This window comes from Bacidia gigantensis (assembly GCF_019456465.1).
Source record: "Bacidia gigantensis strain McMullin 20006 chromosome Unknown contig_134, whole genome shotgun sequence".
Lineage (NCBI taxonomy): Eukaryota > Fungi > Ascomycota > Lecanoromycetes > Lecanorales > Ramalinaceae > Bacidia > Bacidia gigantensis.
Window position 1 is genome coordinate 610,015 of NW_025408593.1, and position 21,863 is coordinate 631,877.

Here is a 21,863-nt window from a genome sequence, read left to right on the forward strand (position 1 = left end):
CAGCTTTACGATGGCTTCATCATGCAGGGTGAGCGTGTCGTATACCAGAGCAATTGCTCGAGGGACGATAAAAATGTCTGAAGCTGAGGGCTGGAAGTGAACGCAAGGCTGCCGTACCTAGAGGCGGAAAAGGGGGCTTGGCAGGGGAAAAGCCGCTAGTGAATTTTGGGAAATAGAGACCTCAAAGTTGGCCAAGGCTCGTTCTTCTCTTCACCACCATCTAATGATGAAGCCTTTGACCTATAATGCAGTGTTATCAGTAGAGGTTTTGCAAGACTATCAATTATATCTTTGAATCACCTTTTAAGACAGGAGACCTCTTGCAACTAACGAGTATACTAGCAACATCTCGTTACTACTACTCGCCTTTTGGCTGAGCGTGTGTTCATTGAGATTAAACAATGCTACTTCTTAAATTGATCGTAGTCACCTTCTCTCAGAGTATATTAATGCTTGGATCTTTCGTCATAGCTATTGAAATGTAGCTTCCAGTCAATCGGACCTCGTTGAACGGATGAGTTGTATGTTTTGCAAACCATCGCAATTTTGGTGATGGAGATTGACACAAGCTTCCCAAGACGCATGTGGACGTCATCTTGCATGTACTTCAGTTTGGGTGTTAACGAATCTCTCAACGTGATGTCAACCCTAATTTTTCTATCTTCTGCCTTCCCATCCTCACTCCTTAGGGGGTTTCAGTCATTAGTTTCATCTCCCACGACTCAGAGAAAAGCAATCTATCGCAGAGATGGGTGTAACCAATATGAATGCTATGAAGCACACTTGGACACCAAGCGAGAGAAAGTTTTTGCGAGTTCTCAAAAGCGCCTACGAAATGACATGGGAGCAAGCAGCACCCATTTTCAACACCGCCTTCCAGATTCCTAACGCCTTTTATCCACCGGCTCTATCAGCACAGCACAGCGAGCTGAGTCGCCGAGCATCGAGAGATCTTTCTCGAGATTTTCAAGCATTGTTCTCAACAAATGCTGACGAGGAATGGGAGATTAAATCCCACATCGCCAATACAGCTGCGAGACTGGGTATGCAGATCTTTGAGCGTGTGCCTCATTATCAGATTCACCAAATGCCTTTGACACCAAGCGAGCCGATGACACCCACTTCTTCACAGGCTGATGGTCAGAGCGAAATGATGGATGTTGCAACGCAACAAAAGCATCTTAGGACGCCAGGAACGCCCTCGAAGTTGACACTACATGCCTCAACCCGCTCATTTTGCATCAATCCTTCACAAATCGATGCGAATAGGGGGCAGTCTAGTAGTCGTCGTACGCGAACAATTGCTTTTATGAATGAACAGGATCAGGGTCCCCCCACCAGTCGCCTTAAGAGACATAGAGTCAAAGAGAGTCCACCGTCTTCAGAGCTGCCACGACTTCTCTACAGGGGTTTGTCAAGTGAGCTTGTTAAGACTTCATGCTACTAACCTCAGACAGGATACTCTGACAAGAGCTTTGGTTTGAACTCTGCCCACGGATTCCGAGCAGGTCAATTCATCTGCGATGCAAGAATACCACCATGTCCCCCACTACAAGAGGTACGGAAAGAGGCAACCAGGCACGTGGAGGGCGATAAGACGCCACGCGGTACTTTCTTTATATCCATGACTTCGAACCTTGTCCGTGCTCTGGGTATGTTGATACTTTCCCGCATTTTCGTCGCTTATGCAAAACATTTCCTGATTTACATGTCTCTAGTAATTGGGGCTAGGACTATGAAGTATAACAGCTATGTTGCTCTAATTGACACTGAGAAAATGACGAGACAAGGCGACTCAATCTTTTGTGCCAAAGATTTAGATCTTCATCCGACGAAGGTCAAAAGTTACTACCCATCGGGCGAGTACCTATGGTATGTCAATCTCCCGTCGTGTTCGATCAATACTCAGCTTTTGAATACTATTGCTTCCTTGTTCGCGACTGCGGCATACTACTTGTTCATCCTTGACACTTTAGTAATTTCTTGGTCTAGCTATGGGCAAATTAGACAAGAGGCCATCGTAGCCCATATTGCAGCAGGGGATATACTCAATTCTCCCCCAAGAACGCCATGGGATGTAGACCCGTTGGGCTTTGAGATAGTGAGTCCTCCTGAACCCTGCATGCGATTTTTAGAATGGCTCGGAGACTAACAATTACGAATTTTTTCGTAGATTAAGAAGACCTTCAAGAGTTCTTGGTATTATGCTAGCTCAAGCCGAGAAGGAAAGCAGCTAGGGTATGGTTCTCTAACACCTTCACAATAACTTGCAATCGCTTCACACTGAAAGTATGCTAATCGCTACCTTCTTGTAGACTCACATACTTTGGTTCGTAAACCTATCGTTGTGCAATTCTTCCGATAACACGCAGGGGTTCGGTGATGTTATGATTCTATACTGACGGTAACATATTCTAGGTGGTGTGGTGATTGGGAAATTACTCATTCTTTTTAATATACCTAAGTCTCTGCTCGATATCGCCGTGCAATCTTTGATATCGAGCTGGAATTTTAAAATAAAGAAAAATGAACCGTGGCGAATAAATGAAGCATTTGTCTCTGGAGTGAAGCATGGTTTAGAAGGCAGAGACTCGGACAATCTTGAAGATGAGACCTCCTTAATTGACTTGACGGTGGACCACAACGATCATGATTCTCTAATTTCAGAGCTAGAAATAGCTGCTGTATACGTTGATATTCAAGATGAAACTGACGAGACCGCTGAGGAGGAAACGAGTTTGCTTCCAACCACAAAGCAGTTGTCTTCGGCTTCCAACGTACACAACCGCGTCCAAGAAGACGTTCTAGAAACCTACGAATACCCTTGCTGGACTGGCATTTGACAATTTCTGAGTCAGCATGATTTGCAGATGCAAATTGAAGAGAGGAAGAAGCAGGTGAATCGCTGTCATGTGGATAAGGAGCTTTGATATTGTGGCGGGGTCTCATCAAGTTGAGCAACGTTTGTATGATTTAATGAATGTTATTACATGTAAGGGAGAATGTGAGCGCCTTATTGAACATGTCGATTGTAGACTATCAATATTGACCACTAAATATTTTGATGGTCGTGCTTCGTACGCAATGGCGGGAATCTAGATAGCGATTCTTCGACAGACTGATGAAAACTCGAGCCGGTTTGGGACAAAAGTGTTTACCGAGTGTGTAGACGTTTGGAATGTTACATATCAAAGTTTGCGACTGATTACAGCTGTTCATCCACTTCACATTGATGCCTAACCGTTATCTTTTACGTGCTCAGAATTTTTGAAAGCCTTTCACAGCTTTCCCTGTCCTGGGAAGCACTCGTAACACATTAAATCGAACCTAGTTGAGGTTGTTTAATTCTTGCTCCCAAAAATCTTGGAGTAACATACCGTTTTGCTTAGTGGCCTACACTGTCCAACCGTAACTTGATCTCCCTCCTCCACGCGGAAAGCCGGTGAAACGTGAGCTGCTAGATTCTTGTGCCTCTTCTCGTATCTTGCATATTTTGGGACAAAGTGAAGGTATTCGCGACGGATAATGAGGGTACGGTGCATTTTCGTGGAGACGACAGTGCCAGTAAGGATACGCCCACGGATAGAGACTTGTCCAGTGAATGGGCATTTTTTGTCTTTTGAGCAAGAAAAATGTCAGTGGTATTCAGTAAAATTGATTCCTTGACATCTGCCATCTCTCCTTACCAATATAAGTGCCTTCAATAGCGGTTTTTGGTGTCCTGAAACCCAATCCAACGTCTTTGTACCATCTTCGGCCTCCCTTCCCGACTTTCGTGCTCTTCGTGCGCTTGGTCTTTTGATTGACGAAAATATGTGGCTGCTTCTGATATGCGCGCTCCGACTGTACCGTCAATTCAGTTGCCATGATTGCGATTATCGACGCAAATTGGGGGACACTACAATGGTGGACGGTTTTGTTTGACGGTAAGTGCGCCAAGACCTCGCTAGCCACAAAGAGCGGAACAAAGCCGCCGCTAACAGTGATTGTTTACATCTGAGGTTAAATGGTCGCGAGCTTTAGACAGAGTCAACCCCGGCATACTAACCAAAGGGAAGAATTGAGCGCTTCATAGATGGCGGACAGAACAGGCCCCACAGCTTCAAGACTGCGCCAGACTCGTAAATCTATCGCGCATCTACCAACTCCAGATCTGAGCGTCGACAAGGAAAACATCACCATGGATCCCGCAGCATTATCCTCAATGACTGCTAAAGCGAAACAAGCTGCGAAAAAGTCTCGTAGCAAAAGTTTGGGTCCTGGTGGACTTGATGCACTCAAGGAAGGAAGTGGAAATCAAGGCCGAGTAAGTTGAACCACCGGCAACCCAGATTGGTGGCTGCATGCTAAAGATCGAACAGCCCTCATTGCCTCGCCTTAAATCCATACTGAAAGCTACGGTATCTGTGTCACCGCCAAAACTTCACTCACCGTCCAATTCGAAGAATGGGTCGCCGAACAAGCGTGGCGGAAGGAAGACGCCAGAATCTTCTCCTTCCAAAGCGCCTCAAATTTTGCCTTCGAGAAACTCTCCGAAAGCACAAGACGACCCTTTTCAGAGTCCAAAGAAGACAGATGACCGTTCGCATGGATCGCCGTCAAAGTCTCCCACCCGGGTGGCTCTACGAACAGAGGAGGAGCAGCAGGCTGCGGCAAGAGAAAAAGAACGGCAAGAACTGCAGGCGCAGAAGGAAGATCGCCGCAAATCCCAAGGTACATTCCGATAACCCCAAGCTATAGGATCTGAGCTGATTGAACTACATAGTAAACCGCAGAGTTTCGTTCGCACCAGAAGCAACGCTCCACACATGGAACGTGGTTGAGCTACAGGAAGATTCTACTACATCTTCTGCGTCGACCAATACAGTCCGTCGGGCTTCCAATGTGACCTCGGATCAAAATTTGCCATACGGTAGAGGACAGTCTCAAGAACCATCTTCAGATGCTTCAGAGCCTCCTTCGACGCCGCAAGGGCTAGAGGAGATGCAAGTGGCGCGCTCCCCAGAGCATCAGCGAGATCTACATCAAAAGAAACGTCGTCGTAGCTCTACCGTACCGCCTATGAACTTCAATGACCCAAATCAATTGTCGTCAAGCCCGTTCAGCGGAGACTCAGAGGGCGATGACGATACTGGAGCTTTCGAAACCGCTGAAGAGGGCAGTGATTCCATGGAGTCTGATGACGACAAAGATCTAGTGGAAGAAGAGACTTTGACTAATGTAGATGGTGACGAAACTACATTTCATAGTACAGACAGCACGACTTCAAGCGGAAGGCTTGACGCAGCTCTCCAGCAAGCAGCCAGTCAGGCCGGCACTCAAGGCATTGAGTACGACGAAAATGGAGACATGACGATGGAAATGGCTAACGATGAGGTTACCGACGCCTTCAAACCATGGGCAGCAAAGAACAGGGAAGCCCAAGCAGTTGGCGAGACGAGCGCCTTTCTAGATCAGGAAAATATCAATCCCTTCTCACCGGCTTTCAAGGCTAGAATCGTGCAAGAAGCGCAAGGGCAAGGCGAGACTGAAGAGGCGACTATGGAAATAACGCAAGCTATGGGCAGTATACTGCCGTCAACCTCAGCCGGTACATCTTCGCCAAAGAATAGTCGGAGGAAATCTCTTGGTACGTCAAAAAAGCGGAGAAGTAGTGTAGGTCGACGTAGATCCTCCGGTGATGCGTTCAGTATAGCAGAAGATCAGACTATGGACCTTACGACTACCGTAGGAGGTATACAGGACACGACGGACCTTGAAGACGGGGAGCCTGCAAGCGACCCTGAAGAAATGACTATGGAATTCACTGCTGTAGTGGGAGGTGTTGTTCAGTCTGGGAATACCGGATCTCCAGGGCCGAAAGATTGCGATGCTGGTTCTGACATGGACATGGATTTCACATATGCTGCAGGAGGTATCCTTCCACCAATCACCGAGCGTACTGAACCACTGGAAGACCAAACAATGGAAATGGACGTGACCTCCGCTATCGGGTCCATCTTGCCAAAGGAAATAAATGCTGGCGACAAGATGGAAGCTAAAGCGTTGATGGAACGCCAAGTAGACGCCGGGCAGTTGCCTGCTGAATCGCCGTTTCATGATGGCTCCCCTCAGAAGCCGAGGGAGCTGGTCTCCTGGACGAAAGACCTCTACCGACCCAAGCTCGGAAATCTGCAATGACTTCAGAGACTGGCAGCCCCAGTCTTAGTGTCTCTCAGCCTCGAGACAGCGCCGAGAGACGTAGCAGTGGAAGGGTGTCCCTGACTCCCAAGTCACGTCAAGTCACGCCGGTGAAGAAGCCTGCGACGCCTTCGAAGAAAGCGACGCCCCAGCCTGCTCGGCCAACAACTCCGGGCAAGACTCCACCTTCCAAGAACGTTACTTTAAGAAGTGCGTCCCCTAAGAAGCTCTTCCAGGCTGAAATAAGCTCTGCGAAGAATCACAATCGATCAGCCTTGATCGGGAGATCGCCTGCGTCTCCTTTCCTTCAAGATCCTGTAACAGGTAGAGTGACGCCTAGTGAGATTTTAAGGCCTCGCAAGCGGAGATCTTCAGGATTTGGCATTGACCGTGAAGGACTCGGTTCTCCTCGTGTTACAGCTCTTCTCGACAGGCGCGCTTCGATCGGAGAAGCTGCAAAGCCCTTTGTTCCCCGTGTTGAACCTGCATCAATTGTTCGCTTTGAAGATCTTCAAGAAATGGAAAAGCAGATCGATCACGAGACAGCCGAAGAAAAGCGTAGAGAAAACGGCCGTAATATTCTAGAACAAGAAGCGGATGCGCAGGATCTAAATGACGATAAGGACGTGACAGCTAACCTTAAGGATATGATTGATAGCCTGAGTCCGCAAAAGAAGAAGACAAAACCACGAAAAAGCTTGCATGTTGGTGCTGCGAAAGGTTTACTAGGCAAGCGTCCAGCCGAGCTTGATGATGATGGTGACGAGGATAACACACCGAAGAGACTGAAAGGTAGAGAAAGTAGTCCTATCAAGAAGGTCAAGCTGCCACCACCAGTATCGAAGGCAACGCTCCCAAGCCGAGTCACTCGTTCCACACGACAAAGCCAGGGAGAAAATGTAGGCACCGCCAGACTGAGCACTCCGTCAACTCACGCCTCGCCACTGAATATCAATACCACTCCAAAAGACCAATCTCGATTTAAGAACGCTGAAGCAAAGAGCCCACTGAGGCCGATGTCGTTTGAAGCGACTCTGGAGAAAGACGATCGCATACATCTGCAAGATTTCCTAAATATGACCGGCATCCGCTTTATGGAACTCACTACAACGAAAAGAAGACAGACTGTAGTCCCAAACTCGACTGAGCAATTCTCGAGGCCAGGCGTCGATCAGGTCAATGATGGGGAAACTGCAAATGACCTCGAAATGTGCATTGTCGCAGGTGCATGTACTGTTCCAATGCTGGAACTGTACCAACATGTATGCTGGCCCTCAAGAACGATCAAGTCCAATAAATGCTGACATGTCGTGTAGTCGTGCCGTGAACTGAAGAACTATATTTCAGAAGGTCGAAAGGTGGTCAAAGAAATTGAAGAAGCCACATTCGATGACAACCCACCATTATTTCGAGAATATATCTCTGCCCCGGCGGACGTCAGGCCGATCATGGACAACCAATTCAAGAACGTCAAGACAAACGCCCGGCTGCTGAGTAAGGGCATCTGGTATGAATGGCGGATGAAGCTGCTCGAAGGTCTCAAAGAAGGTCTCTTTACAACGGAGCGAGGGATGCAGGAAGACGATCGCTTGTTGGCTCAGCAGGAACAACTCTTACAGCCTGTGCTACCCCATATGTCCAAAGAGCATGAAAAGCTCTTCAACCAGGTCGAAATCACCCAGGCTCACGTAGAGGAATTAGCTGGCTGCGATCAAGAGGAGCTCAAGGAGACTCGAGAGCAGCTTGCGAGTGTCGAGCAAGATCTCGAGAGAAAGCGCCACATGATTAAGGAGCTGCAAGATCAACTGCGGGAACGAGAAGACGCTTTGGAAACGACCCTGACCCGCAAGCAATACTGTGCCGAGTCCATAAGTGAAGCCGAGCGATTACGCGACGAATGTCGAGGATGGAGTGTGGCCGAAGTTGCTGCTTTACAGCTCTCGGTCAGCGAATTGGAAGCGACTCATGGCTGGTTGATCACTTCGGCCTCTGGCAATGACATTGCCATTACCTACGATCGTGCGATCCAGCTACTTTTCTCTCCCGCTGCATTTTCATCAAACTCCTCAGTCATCGAAGCAGCCGCCGGTAACGGCGCGCCCATCAGTCTCACCTATATTGCTGACGCCGACGAACATCATCCCAGGTCTTTGAAAACGGAGCAGCGTTTCTTCTTACAAATTATCCGCGCTCAATTGCAATGCCTCCAGCAATCACGGACGAAGCCGAAGAATCTTTTGGCTTTCGTGAGCGGAAGCTGGGATCTTGCTAGCTCCACTGGCGAACAAGTGGGAGCCCTGGGTGTGGGCTATATCATTGAACCTACAATTACTGCTGACGAGGTCATGTCAGTACGCTCAACTATCTTCATCAAGGCGATGAGGACCAAAGTAGAGGTCACATTCGAGGTAAAAGTTCGCGCCGGAGAAGGAACTAGCGCTTTGGGCTTGAGCGTCAAACCATGCGTGAAGGTATGCTATGGAGAAGCACTGAATGAGAAGAAGATGTCAGAGTTTGTGGACTCGAGGATCAAGGCTGTCAAAGGGTACGGCGTTTGGGCGCAAGCAATGCGAGAGCTCGAGGAGAGGCTGCTTGCGAAGGTCAAGAAGGTTTGAATGTGAACATAGCATGCTGCTTGATGGGGTGTACGAAGTCTCTTCTGCTCGTTTTGGATTGAAGCAAAGATATCATGATGTTATCTGCCTCTAAGTTATGCGTGTCGACATAGCCCAAGTGTCGAGTTCCTCATTTGCAAATTCAATATCTTATCGCAAACATCAATTGAAAAGCATTGAACCAAGGTGGAAAGACTGTAATTGATTAGCAGACTTAATGATCCCCCTCCTTTTTTTGACTCTAGCGCTTTAGCCGAAGCCATCTTCAACCTATCGAGTCCATGCTCGATATTCTCTGCACATACCCGCTCTCCTCTGACCTATTCGCTCAAGCTACTCATCCTTCGAGTCCATTGGTTGCTTTCGGCCTCGCATCTGGCCATGTTCAACTGAATCGGCTCCCTCCATCCGCGTCCAAGGAGTCTCCCTCACAAAATGGCTATGGAACAGTAGAAATAGCATGGCGGACCCGGCGTCACAAGGGCAGTTGTCGGTCTCTAGCCTTTTCGCCTGATGGCGCCAATATCTATTCGGCGGGCAGAGATGGGATCGTGAAACTTGCATCTACAGAGACTGGCCAAGTCACGTCCAAAATCGCAGTCCCTCTCCACAAGTATGATCCACACCTCTCCCCTAAAACACCATACATTGACGCGTCAAATTACAGTCAGAGACCTGATACACCAACTACCCTTCACCCAATCACTCTGTCCACCCTCCTTCTGTCCACCGACTCCGGCCCGCTCCACATCTACGACATCCGCGCTTCCAACGACATCTCCTCCAAACCCATAAAAACTCACACCGCTATCCATGACGACTACATAACCTCCATCGCCTCCATTCCCCAGAAATCGACCAGCTCCGCTAGCTCGACCGACCCTATCCAGTTCCTCACCACAGGCAGCGCAACAGTAGCCATTACCGACCTCCGCAAAGGCGTGCTCGTTCAGTCTGAAGACCAAGATGAAGAATTATTATCTAGCACCATCTGCGCTGGCAAAGCCGTTGTCGGGGGTGAAAAGGGTGTGTTGAGATTTTGGGATGTAGGGAGGTGGGATGATAGTGAGGTTACGGTCGTGATTGGGGGAAAGGGTGGGGGTGCTGATGTGCTGACTACGATGCCGGAGGAGGAGGGTGGAGGCAAGGGGTCTGTGGCTGTGGGATGTGAGGATGGGATGGTTAGGTTCTTGGATGTGCCGGCTGGGAGAGGGAGGCCGAAGGTTGTAGGGAATGGGGTCGTGCATGATGAGGTTGATGGCGTCGTGGGACTTGGATGTGTTGGGGAAGGAAGGTTGATTAGTGGTGGAGGCATGGTGGTAAAGATTTGGGAGGAGGGAGGGGAAGTGGATGAGGACAGTGTGAATGCGGAGGATGAAGGGGGTAGGGACGGGGCTCAGAAGGATAGCGAGGATGGAAGTGACAGCAGCGATGATGAGCGTCCAAGAAAGAGGCGAAAGAAGAGGAAACGGGGAAAAGAAATAGGGAAGGGTCAGAGAGATGTGTTTGCATTCAAGGACTTGGAATGAGTGTGCTGATTTATAATGGTCTCAGCCGATATCATTGGGAGATACCCTTGTATTAGTAGATGATATAGAGATTCATTGACCCGCATCCTACCATTGAGTCCTTGAGCCTTCAGTCAGCCCGTTGTGAGACTTCAGTTCAGCCATCAATCAAGCAAGAGAGCTGTGGCACCTTCAAATCGGACGCCCATACTCGATACGGAAAAAGCCGTGCCCGGATTCAGCCCGGACGTTGATGAAGTAATAATCCCTATTCCGACTTGGAACATATGACAGTGGGCACGCAGCATAGCGTACTTCTGCAGACTCTGTGATTTGCCTGTGCTCGTTCTACCTTGAAAAGCGCTAGCTTCTTCAAAATTGCTCGTGTATGAAACTTTGATGAATTGGCTTGTTATCGCACAAGCAAAAGTCAAGGTTTAGTTCACGAGGAACGTGGAAGGTATCTTTTCGATCTTTGAGAGCAGATCAAGATTTGATCTACGGCGACGAAGACCGCATGTCTGTCGACTCTCAGGAGGAGGAGCCGTCATGCCGACCACATAGACCTTTCGCTTTTCGGTGCTGGCATGATCGAATAGCAGATATTCTATTGCAATGAAGCAGGTGAGGTTGTTTTGCGATCGACCTAAGAACAGGCCTGAACAGAGTTCTCCGTCCCTGCGTCAAGCGTATGCACCTTCACGGTATATTTTCCCGTAGTGCTCGTCCGTACATCTAATGCATCTGCTCTACCTTGCAGTCGTTCGCATAATCATCTTTCGCATGTCAGGTGAATGGAACTCAGTGTAGCCTTTTCAAGCCCACATCCTAATGTATCCCCTGACAGCTTTCTCCAGATCTCCTTCATACTGCCTTAGGAAATCCGTCGCCTTCATCTTCGTCATGTCGCACTCCTCCACAAAGAAAGCCACATCCTCTGCGTTCACTTTGATCTTCGCTTTTCGTTCCTTTTCCTTCTGCTCTTCCTCCCTCTTCTTCCTTCGTTGCTCGTTGGGATCTTCCGTAGATACTTTGCCGGCCTTGTCAACGAGCTCGAGCCGTGAAATAGCCTGACTAATTGCATCTGCTTGGGCTGCGTTGGCGGGTTTTTGATTTTCTTGGTCATCTACAGCGCGAGACGATTCGAGGGCGTCCATTGCTGCTGCCGCTTTGCGGTCTTCGGCGCTCGCAGGGGGCAGAGCTGCGTCGTCCATCCCCTCTGTGACTGTCGGGGGCTGAGGTTCTGCCATGTCTGGTCGATGGGTTGCAGAAGATTGAGGAAGGTTGGCGAGTGCAGAAGCTTTGAAGGTGAAGAGTATTATAGATGAAGGTTGGGTTTTCCTCTAGTGTGAGAGGAAAGGCAGAGGGCTGGCTCGCTTGGCGCTTGGAGAGCTATGACTCCCTTAACCGCTCGATTTTGGGATGATCTTAACATTCTCTTACACATTGCTTCAAGGTTTTGGAGATCTGAGGGGTTCTTCACGGAATATGACTTAGATATAGTGCAAGACGGGGTATATCCTTTATTTACGGCAGACCCTCTTGAATAGCATATTCTTGAGAACCTATCTCATTGAGAGGAGAATCTATTTCAAACGAAAGTCGCAAGGAAGAAAGTCATTTAGACATTGACTTGTGAGTCTCGAAAGTCATGGGAAGTCTTGGACAAAGAGATTCAGCTCCCAACTGGACACCGTCTTCCTGGAAGGCTCGGCCTATCAAACAAGATGTAAATTATGAAGAAGCTACTGCGGTGCAGAAGTCACTGGAGAAACTCAATCGTGTCCCTCCGATAGTCACGCCGACCGAAATATTAAAACTGAGAGAATCTCTCTGTGAGGTCGCCCTTGGAAATGCGTTCCTCCTCCAGGGTGGTGACTGTGCCGAGCTTTTCGAGTATTGCGAAGCAGACGCCATTGAGAGCAAGATCAAGCTATTGCTGCAAATGAGTCTGATTCTCATCTGGGGCATGAACCTTCCTGTTGTCCGTGTGGCTAGGATCGCAGGCCAATTTGCCAAACCCCGATCAAGCCCAATGGAGAATCATGATGGACGGCAAATACATTCATTTCGAGGTGACATCCTCAATGGATACTCAGTCGATGAGAGGACCCCGGATCCTACACGTCTTGTCTCCGCATATATGCACTCAGCGGCAACCTTGAACTTCATCAGAGGAGCACTCTCTTCTGGAATTGCAGACCTCCATAACCCCTTAGATTGGGAACTTGGACACGTGAAAGACCAGGCCATTAAGGCGAAGTATGAGCGGATCGTCGAAAGTATCACGGAAAGTCTTCGATTTATGCGGACTGTAGGTGCCGATAGCACGGCAAGTGCACTGGAAACTGTTGATCTGTACACGAGCCATGAAGCACTCCTGTTGGACTACGAGCAAAGCTTGACGAGACGTCTTCAGTTTCATCCTCAGACTAAGTCCCAATCAAAGATCGAGACGCAGCATACTCAGCCCAATGGTCACAGTGCAGTCCCACGCCACGATGATCTTAAAGGTTGGTTCAATACTTCTGCCCACTTCCTCTGGATTGGCGACCGTACTCGCCAGCTTGATGGCGCCCATATCGAATACATCCGTGGTATTGAGAATCCTATTGGTATCAAGGTGGGCCCAACCTTGCAGGCTGCTGAACTGGTGGCCCTCCTTGATGCTGTCAATCCAACCAAATCTATCGGAAAAGTCACGCTCATCACACGCTACGGAGAGAAACACGTCGATCTCTTACTTCCGGGCCATATTCAGGCCGTTCGCGACAGCGGTCACACTGTCGTATGGCAGTGTGATCCAATGCATGGCAACACCCTTTCGACACCTTCTGGCATCAAGACTAGACACTTTAGCAGTATTCTGGATGAGGTCAGGAGCGCGTTGCGCATCCACAAGGAGCAAGGAAGTTTCCTAGGTGGGGTGCATCTGGAACTCACCGGCGAAGCTGTGACCGAGTGCGTAGGTGGTAGCGAAGGGTTGACTGAAGACGATCTGAATCTCAATTACACTACTTACTGTGACCCAAGGTTGAACGAGAAGCAGGCGCTCGAGCTGGCTTTTCTGGTCGCTGGCCACTATCGTGACCGCTAGGAAACATGATATCGTACTTTTCTTTCTTGAAAAAAGCATCTAAAAAGTAATCGAATGGGTGGTCAAAAGTTGAAATTTGCATCACGCGCGTCAATACAATATTTGCTAGGCGATGCATACCTTAGAAAAAGAACTCAAGCTTGAGAAATTTATGCTCCTAGAGCTGGTCAATGGATGGCTAGACAGGTTTAAAAAAGAATCATTAAATTGAAATCTAAATATTCAAAACAAAATGGGCGTGTCGATACCAAAGTGCAACGCCGTCTCAACATCTCAGGATGGCGACGCTAAGAGCCAGCTAGGTGAAGGGAAAAAATATATTATGTTCTATCAAGCATTGCCCACCATCTGTGAAATGTTTCGTGTTGAGGAGAGAGGGAGGCAACTTACTGTGCGCGGTTTTAGGGGAGGGCCAGGCCTCCTCCTGTTACTCATACCATCCCCGTAGATAGCGCGCCGTGGAACGTCCCCGGAGCCAACCTCGAAGGATTCACTCGCAACCGGTTCCAAGTCCAGGTCGAGTTACTTTCACTTGGTCGGCTGGCCTTTGGCAGGAGAGACCTGTCCCTGGAGTTAGTGCTAGGGGATGTGTAAGTGCTTTTATTTAGGGGATTTGTGCTAACGATAGGGGTTTCTGAAGAAATGTTAGCACAGACTCGAACCCAGGACGATCGTTCAGTCGATTGGTGGGCGCCGCTTGATAGAACCGCTGACCACTAGGCCATGTGTTGGGTGATGAGAGGGGTGTTGCGTATTGGCTATATGAAGCTTATTTCTTAACACAGTGGCGAAAACCGGCGGCGGAATCAGCGGACCTCGCCCTCCATCATTCAAGCATGAATGTGAAGATTTACACTATTTGGATGGTCTTGAAGAGGCTTTGTATGATCAAGGTATCTCACAATTGGACATGTGTATCCTGTGGTGGCTGTTTGCAATAGTGCCGATTTTCCCCCTTTTCTCTTTAGTGAGACTTCTTGGCGGGCTATCAAACGACAAAGGACATGCAAGAGGCTCAAGGATGAACATATTTGCTGTACATGCCAGGGCAAGTGGTTGAAAGCCTTGCCTACGTTTCTCTATCGAGCAAACAAAGGGGTATTTTCGAAGAAACAAAGCTCTTGTCTGTGGAATATTGTGATCTTCGAACCCAATCACAGTCTATTCTAGGACCACATGAAAGCCTCTTCATGGGTCAAGGCTTAGATCTGGAATGTAGAGAAGTTCCTGAAAGCATTACATCAAAAGCTGCCTGCCGTCTAGTCAGAAAAGATAGATATAGGTCTCGTACGCAAGTGGAGGAGAATTTTTGAAGAAGTGTACTGTAGGGTGAAGTATTTATCATATTATCTGGACAACACTAACCCATGGCCTGCTGCATGCTCCATGGGTACAACTAGAATCACAAGAGGCTCAACCTGCAAGTCCGAATACGAATAACTGGTGAAACTTCGATTTTCCTCGCTAGTATATCCAATATTCTACATATATAACCCGTCCAATCCAAATCGTGAAGTCGTGATTCAAGATAGAGTAGGAAATTATGAACAGAAGAGAAAATTATATGTACAAACCACCGCCATGATGCATTACACTCCGACGATCACACCAAGAACAACCACCGCAGCCGCAGCGACCAGGTTCTTGCGCTCAAATGCATGTTCACCCGCGCTAACTTTGATCGACGCGCCCTTAAAGGGAGGCTCATAGGCTGCGGATGGCTGTCTCGAATCCGTTCGTCCATCCCAGCAATACCGCTGGAAACAATCCCGACATGCGTCTGGCATTTGAGTATTCGTCCGCTCCAGACTCCGGCTCAAGACGGCACATCCCACGCACGTCGGCCATTGGCGGTCGATGGTCCCATTCCCCTGAGTCGCGCTCTCGTAGCCATTCTGAACCATAGCGTTCCGTGTGCTAGTGTTGTAGGAGGCCGTGAAAGTGGAGAAATTGGACTGGAACACGTATGGCGAATTGGGCAGGTAGACGATCAAAGGGGTCATGGAGGACGTGTTGGAAGAGTTGCAGCCAAAGAACGTAGGGCGATTGTTGAGGCCTAAGTTTACAAAGCTGTTCACGTCTGGGACGGCTGGGAAGGCGGTCCCATTCGAGATTTCCTGCGAGTGGCTACGCTCGTAGGTCGCGACCAGAGATGTTCCGTTCGGCCAAAAGTTGTCGGTATCAGCTGAGGAGTCGACGGCGAAGATTACGTCGACATTACGATGGGGCTGGATCAGGGGGTGAAGGGGGATGTTTTGGAGGTCTTCACCTCCGTCGACGAGCTAAAATATGGAAATTAGCATTGGTTGAGGGGGTAGATGACATAGAGACTGATGAACGTACGGTGAGGCGCTGGGTACGAGAGTTCGGGGAGGTTTCGTTATGAAAGCCGAAGAAAGGATTCGGAGAGTAGTCAGCGATATCGTTATCGTCGTTGCCGAGAGTATTGAGTATCTTGGTAATGAGCTTCTTGGCCAGATCTGGGACGTCCGTACCGTTGACTTGCAACAAGAATTGATTGAATAGTGAAGACGACGTCCCCATTACAAATGCAGCATTGTCCATTCCACGAACGCAATCTTGGCCGTCCGGCAGACTTCCATTGCTGAAGTTCGAGCCCAAATACTCAAGGGGCACGAATCCAAAGGTCGTCGGATCCCATGTGCCCATTTCGAATGGGTTAAACTCGTACACTGTCGTATTGCCAGAAAGGAGCTTTTCGCCGGGCGCTCGCGCATCAGCAACGAGAACAGGCATCGGGCTTTGGCCACTTGAAAAGCTATCTTGCTGCTGAATGGAAGACCATGTATAAGCTGGTCCACCATCCGTTACATTTACAAGCTGAAAGCTTAGTGCTCTTGACTGTGTAATTCAGTTAGTACCAAAAAGCGTTCGGTCGTTAGACATGCTTGGTTCAAGGGCATTTACCCAATAATCTGTCACGGACGTATTGAATCCAGCGTTCTTCTTATCATCGACCGTATCTGCTACATTATCATAATACTGCGCACTGTCAAGAAGTTGTATGGATCCCTTGTCCGGCCCCTTGAATATGGAATTGCCAAATTCCCAGACCGAGCCTGTATTCTCGTTTTGCAAACTGGATATCGTAGAGAAATTGTTCACGAACACAGATCCAACAAGCCAGCCACCTCCTGAGAGACCAGCCAAGTAAGTTGCAGACTGAAGCAAGCCCCCAAGGTGACCATCCGTGAGCCCATCGACTTCCCGGCTATCAAACGCCTTCAAAGCTCCGGCCCCATTCAGTAGGGCGCGGTAGCCACCTCCACTGGCTGCAATAGCGATGTTTGGCAAGGCAGTGGCATTCTGCTTATTGTTGTTTATGTACGACGAGGCATCGAACCCTGGTATGTTCATTCTGTGCAAGAAATCCGCCATTGGCTGGACTGTGTTGTTCCGTCTCTTCTCCAGCCATTCTGTCTCGTTGGTAGATAGCTCGGCGGCGCTTCGAATGGAAGGGCGAGTGGAAGGGCATGTTGCTCCTTTGGGCGCATAGCCGTTGGGCGCAACTCCGAATGCTCGAGCATGGAGGGACTCAGCTGCCAGATGTTGGCTCTGTATTTGCTGGGAACTCGGTATTAGGTGGATGCTGCACGTGGTGCCAGCCAAGGTTGATAGAAGCACGAATATTTCGAGAGAGGCCGTAAGTATCTTCATATTCGCAAATGTTGTATTATAAGAGATGAGAGAGACTAGATGATATTATATGCTGTCCAAAAACTTCATATGTCCAAAGTCGCGGGCCAGAAGGCCATACGATGTGGGCGAAGGTCGTTTATACAACCTTCAAACGAGGCACACGACGCGCCTTGTTGGTGGCATGATGCCAAAGCTGAGCCTGGCAGGTGCAGGTGCAGGTGCAGGGTTGGTGCAGGTACTCGTACAGCCCAATTGATGACTGCAGATCAGCCGTTTCAGGGGCAATTCTAGGCTACTCTACTCTAGCGCTCAGCCACAGCCCATTCTGGGGAAATACCGCGACAGCGCATGCTGAGCAACTACTGATAATAATGATAGTTGTCAGGCTGGATGTGCATACCACGTCGAGCGATGAGCGATTATCGGTCGTAGAGAGTAAGCAGTCCGGGTAGTCTGTCGGTTCGTTCAGTCTGAGCCTTACACATCCCTCTGCTTTCCCATGGACTCCACTAGAGCCCCAGCCGGTTCACCTGATGCCCAAATCTCACCGGGAAAGTCGATCGCTTACTGGTCCTCGCATCCTCCGACCGTCAACTCCATGCTCGGTGGCTATCCTCAGATCTCACGTACCGACCTGCGCGGTTCCGCTGCTTTCTGGGCCAAGCTTCTCCGCCAGCATCCCCCGTCCGCTCCCTCGCCTATGATCAGCGTAGACTGTGGCGCTGGCATTGGCAGGGTGACGGCAGGCTTTTTGAGTGACATCAGCTCTATCGTTGACGTGGTCGAGCCTGTCGAGTCATTTGCAAAGGAGACAGGGAAGCAAAAGCTTGAGGGGCAGGGGACTATTGGCGAGGTGTTTGTAAAGGGAATCGAAGACTGGACGCCAGAAATGGGGAAGTATGACTTGATCTGGAATCAATGGTGCACCTTATACTTGACCGACAAGCACTTGGTGGACTATTTGAAGAGGTGTAGAGATGCAATTAAGCGGCCTGATGGGTGGATCATAGTCAAGGAGAACACGACGAAAGATATCAGAGACGGTCATGATGGTAAGGATGTATACGATGAGGATGATAGCAGTGTCACGAGGACAAATGAGAAGTTGCTCGACATTTTCCGGGACGCTGGGCTGACCATCGTCGCAAATGAGATTCAGAAGGGGTTCCCTAAGGGATTGGGACTGTACCCTGTGAGAATGTACGCTCTAAGACCGGAGGCCAACAAGAAATGATACTAAAGACCGAGCTGCCGGTTATGCCACCGTCGCAAGGCTCATGCTCCAATCACCTCAATATCTTCATCTACCAGGGTCATGATAAAGTCCCATTCATTCTTCGACACTTTCGAGACGCTTAGCCGCGATTGTTTGAGCAATGGCATAGCTTGTAGCACGCCACCTTCTTTGCCATATTTTTGAAGCTCCTTCAATTTGACCATGTTCTGGAATTTCCGACGGTACTCGACATGGACAACGCACCATTTCGGATTGTCTCGGTTGGACTTTTCGTCATAGTATGGGTGCTTAGGGTCAAATGCCGACTCTGCGGCAGGGTAAGCGTTATCTTAGTGGAAGAGAAAGAGAGCAAAACTGACCGTCCGTCGAATGCTCCCTTACGACCTCCATAACCCCAACTATGCCAGGGACTTTGCAGTTGGAATGATAGAAAAATGCTTGATCACCTTTCATCATGGCCCGCATGTTATTACGAGCTGAGACCAAGCAATTAGTCTCATTATCTGGCTGCTGGGAGTTTCATAACACCTACCAACATAATTTCGCACTCCTTTATGATCAAGTCAGCCAATGATATGCATCCGCAACAAGAGAAATGTGACTTACCGTCCCAGGGCTCCGCCTCCTTTGCGTCGTTTAGGTCGTCGATTGAGAATTTGACGTCCTTCCCTTTCTCGATACGTGATTCAGGCTCAGCTTTCATGAGCCAGTACTGAGGGCCATCAGATTCTTCATGGCCTTCGTCACTGTCATCTTGAGACGAGTTATCTTTCAATGAAATGTTGACGGATACTTTAGAGGATGGTGATTCATTGACAACCGTACTATGACCGTTCGCTTGTCGTCGAGATTTGTTGGATTTGGTGGGCGATTTCGGACCTTTGGACTTGATTGCTACACCCTTTTTAATAGGCTTTGACTTTGTGCTTGTGTTTGCCTCCGGTGAGTCGTTGCCTGAAGTTGAGCTGCGGAGTGATCTTGGACGATTTACTTCACTGAGTGACTGCCTGCTTGGGCGCGATGATGAAGCCGTTTTTTGAACTTCTTTTTGAGCTTACCCAGTTTAGCAGCCGGGGCAGAAGAGTGAGTTGATGGCTCTGCTTTACGCTTTGAAGGTGCCATTGGTACCCTCAAAGCAGAAGAGTAAGTGAAATTTTGGAAGAATTGGATTGGTGAAGTGTTGTGGACATTGATTACAGAGAGGAGAATAAAGTGAACTTGATTGATGTCCAAGTGAAGTCCAGGGGCGGCTTGGCGTTTCGGGAGCGGCTCTGCAATAAGTGAATAGACGCGTCGAGTATCTTACGCCAGTGTTTGCCCCATGCTTATCTGATCTCTTTTAAAGAATATCTTTAAACATGATATTGAGAACTTTTTGAGTCACTTGAAAACCACAACTGGACGACGATGCAGCATTTCGATTGCCTGTGAAGTCAGGACGTCCCATGTGTCGCGGCATATCTGGAGTAACTTTGTAAAGACTGAACTTTCAGGGACGGAGCGATCTGGTAGGCAACATTGAATTCACGCTACCACGTATCGTCCAGGGTTTGCCTAACTCGACACAAAGGGGAAGCTCTCGACCATCACAGCGTGGTGAGAAAGTATTCCTTACCCCAAGACCCCCAAGACCGGCTACCCTTGTGACCTTTCTCTTGCTGATTCGATGTGCGACTTCAAAATATTATGTCTTTTGAAGTAAGCCTTACCTTTTGCATGGGGTGGCTGCTTCACGGTCGCCCTCAGCTTAGCAGACAAGAATTGAAAAGTCTCGCCAGGATCTTCTTCCTTGGTCTGCAGACGATAACCCCGTCTTTGACCATATTATGAGATCTGTGTGAGCTTTCTATTTTATTTCAGCGTTTTCCAGACAGCCATAATGACTTGTTCGCCAGATCTTCGAAGATTTAAACCCTCACTAATACTCAAGACATGATCAGGCTGTGATTGCGTTCCGCCACAAAAGAAAATCGCTCGTATAGCTGCACATATTGTTGGCAAGATGCATCAGTTCCGGGTGCTCTTCATCACGTTCGGTAAGGGCGAAATCTCTGGGAGCCCAGAGAGCAGACGTCTCCGCACCGGCATCCATCTCACGCTCCGATCATACAGTTTCCTTTTTCTTTATGCAACTGACTTCTGCTAGTCAAACGGATGACCTCAAGTGGGCAAGGGCCTAAGTGCAAGTCTAAGTTTTAATGAACTCGACTCTGGATTATGCTTTCGTATGTCACTCTAGACTTCAACTCGAAAAGAATGAATTCATCATATCTAGCAGCGATTAATAAATATTATTGCTGAAACGCATCGAGGGGCTTCTCTTATGCGTTGTAAAATGAGTGAAACCCATTGTAGGATGTGATGAAAAGTACCCTCGACTCTCATAGACAATTCGGATAGTAGGTCGATCATTATCCCGTCAATATGCATTGAAATATTGAAACCCTACACGCGTTTACAGACTCCACAACGAATGCTTCGGCTCTGAAAATGCCAAGATTTGGTCTTGCCTATCATAAATAATTTGCAGAACGTTGTACGCATGACTGCAACCTTTTTTGCTGCTTGGTCAAGCAGCATCACAAACAAACAAACCCGCAAATACCAGAACACGGAGATATCTGCTCCAAAGGCGGTGTATCAGGATGGAGCAATTACATAGTGTTGGCCAGCGCACTCCTTTGCAGCACACAAAGGACCGACTTGCTATAGCATGCTGATAGTACTTCTGAGTGGCCATCAAGTGTTTCAGACCCGAAAAGCTGCCCGTAGTCTTCAAAGCAGCCGGGTGGGGATCAATTGATCGGGTATCTCAAGAATAGCGATTCAGTCTCGCTCACCTCCGGCCAAAATGATAAGGGCGACATGCTGGCTTACACAAACGCAATTGGATGACCCATTGTAATCAACATCGTCAACATAGGGGATCTCCAAGATTACTCGGGACGTCAGCAAGCACCAGACTGGTCGAGACTTAAAAGTACTCTGCACCCCCACCAGCCCCCCCACGCGAAGCTGTGCGCCATCGTCGTAGCTCATTAGCTTCCGCGGCGACCAGTCACCCACGGATCTCCTGTTTGTTTTACACATTGCGCAATATCGAAACGCTCCTCATTCGGGTAAGAAGCAGCTACTAAACGGGTAGCGCTCTTACTCAAGGAGGGTTGCTAATCCGCCACCAAAGACTAGGTGACTTACGTTTTCGCATGAGCAGAACACGAATTTGGTCAATAGTCAGGAATTGTACACGAATGAAGACGTAAGACCAAGGCTTAGCACCCACGATACTTCGGTTTTCTCGCACTGGGAGCTGCAAAATCAATCCCACGCTGATCCCTCTGCAACCCCAACGCAACAATCACAGCCTCTGGGCGCCGTTGCTCGTTCGCCCCCATCCGACGGTGCTAAGTAATATGGAATCAATGGTCTTCATCCAGCGGAGCTGCATGGATTAGATCCAGCACCTGTCGTCAGCCTGCAGGAGATGTGATCGCACATGCATAAGCGAGATATCGAGCCCCCGATCTCTTACTACATGGGGGGGTGCAGTATGTTGCAGACAAGCC

The 21,863-nt window shown here is 48.8% G+C and overlaps 9 protein-coding genes across 9 annotated transcripts; 5 read left to right on the plus strand and 4 right to left on the minus strand.

Moving 5' to 3' along the window:
- Positions 1-748: 748 nt before the first annotated feature.
- Positions 749-2,843, plus strand: KY384_001945 (uncharacterized protein; the record flags this gene model as incomplete). The annotated part of the gene is made up of 5 exons (XM_044810471.1): positions 749-1,409; positions 1,458-1,652; positions 1,719-1,872; positions 1,993-2,101; positions 2,466-2,843. 5 exons carry the CDS (start codon positions 749-751, stop codon positions 2,841-2,843), a joined length of 1,497 nt encoding a protein of 498 aa, XP_044672445.1.
- Positions 2,844-3,258: 415 nt separating this feature from the next.
- On the minus strand, positions 3,259-3,867 carry RPS11A (ribosomal 40S subunit protein S11A; the record flags this gene model as incomplete). The annotated part of the gene is made up of 3 exons (XM_044810472.1): positions 3,259-3,327; positions 3,378-3,616; positions 3,687-3,867. The coding sequence occupies 3 exons, from the start codon at positions 3,865-3,867 to the stop codon at positions 3,259-3,261; spliced, it is 489 nt and encodes a 162-aa protein (XP_044672446.1).
- A 208-nt stretch (positions 3,868-4,075) lies between these two features.
- Positions 4,076-8,795, plus strand: KY384_001947 (uncharacterized protein; the record flags this gene model as incomplete). Its single annotated transcript, XM_044810473.1, has 5 exons — positions 4,076-4,306; positions 4,362-4,713; positions 4,766-6,129; positions 6,219-7,442; positions 7,497-8,795. The coding sequence occupies 5 exons, from the start codon at positions 4,076-4,078 to the stop codon at positions 8,793-8,795; spliced, it is 4,470 nt and encodes a 1,489-aa protein (XP_044672447.1).
- A 281-nt stretch (positions 8,796-9,076) lies between these two features.
- Positions 9,077-10,324, plus strand: KY384_001948 (uncharacterized protein; the record flags this gene model as incomplete). Its single annotated transcript, XM_044810474.1, has 1 exon — positions 9,077-10,324. The coding sequence occupies one exon, from the start codon at positions 9,077-9,079 to the stop codon at positions 10,322-10,324; it is 1,248 nt and encodes a 415-aa protein (XP_044672448.1).
- A 794-nt stretch (positions 10,325-11,118) lies between these two features.
- On the minus strand, positions 11,119-11,553 carry KY384_001949 (uncharacterized protein; the record flags this gene model as incomplete). Its single annotated transcript, XM_044810475.1, has 1 exon — positions 11,119-11,553. One exon carries the CDS (start codon positions 11,551-11,553, stop codon positions 11,119-11,121), a length of 435 nt encoding a protein of 144 aa, XP_044672449.1.
- Positions 11,554-11,954: 401 nt separating this feature from the next.
- Positions 11,955-13,400, plus strand: ARO8 (Aromatic/aminoadipate aminotransferase 1; the record flags this gene model as incomplete). Its single annotated transcript, XM_044810476.1, has 1 exon — positions 11,955-13,400. One exon carries the CDS (start codon positions 11,955-11,957, stop codon positions 13,398-13,400), a length of 1,446 nt encoding a protein of 481 aa, XP_044672450.1.
- Positions 13,401-14,989: 1,589 nt separating this feature from the next.
- PLB1 (Lysophospholipase 1) lies at positions 14,990-17,078 on the minus strand (the record flags this gene model as incomplete). The annotated part of the gene is made up of 3 exons (XM_044810477.1): positions 14,990-15,682; positions 15,744-16,262; positions 16,329-17,078. 3 exons carry the CDS (start codon positions 17,076-17,078, stop codon positions 14,990-14,992), a joined length of 1,962 nt encoding a protein of 653 aa, XP_044672451.1.
- Positions 17,079-17,559: 481 nt separating this feature from the next.
- KY384_001952 (uncharacterized protein) lies at positions 17,560-18,294 on the plus strand (the record flags this gene model as incomplete). The annotated part of the gene is made up of 1 exon (XM_044810478.1): positions 17,560-18,294. The coding sequence occupies one exon, from the start codon at positions 17,560-17,562 to the stop codon at positions 18,292-18,294; it is 735 nt and encodes a 244-aa protein (XP_044672452.1).
- A 41-nt stretch (positions 18,295-18,335) lies between these two features.
- On the minus strand, positions 18,336-19,419 carry KY384_001953 (uncharacterized protein; the record flags this gene model as incomplete). The annotated part of the gene is made up of 3 exons (XM_044810479.1): positions 18,336-18,625; positions 18,904-19,251; positions 19,302-19,419. 3 exons carry the CDS (start codon positions 19,417-19,419, stop codon positions 18,336-18,338), a joined length of 756 nt encoding a protein of 251 aa, XP_044672453.1.
- Between the last annotated feature and the right edge of the window lie 2,444 nt (positions 19,420-21,863).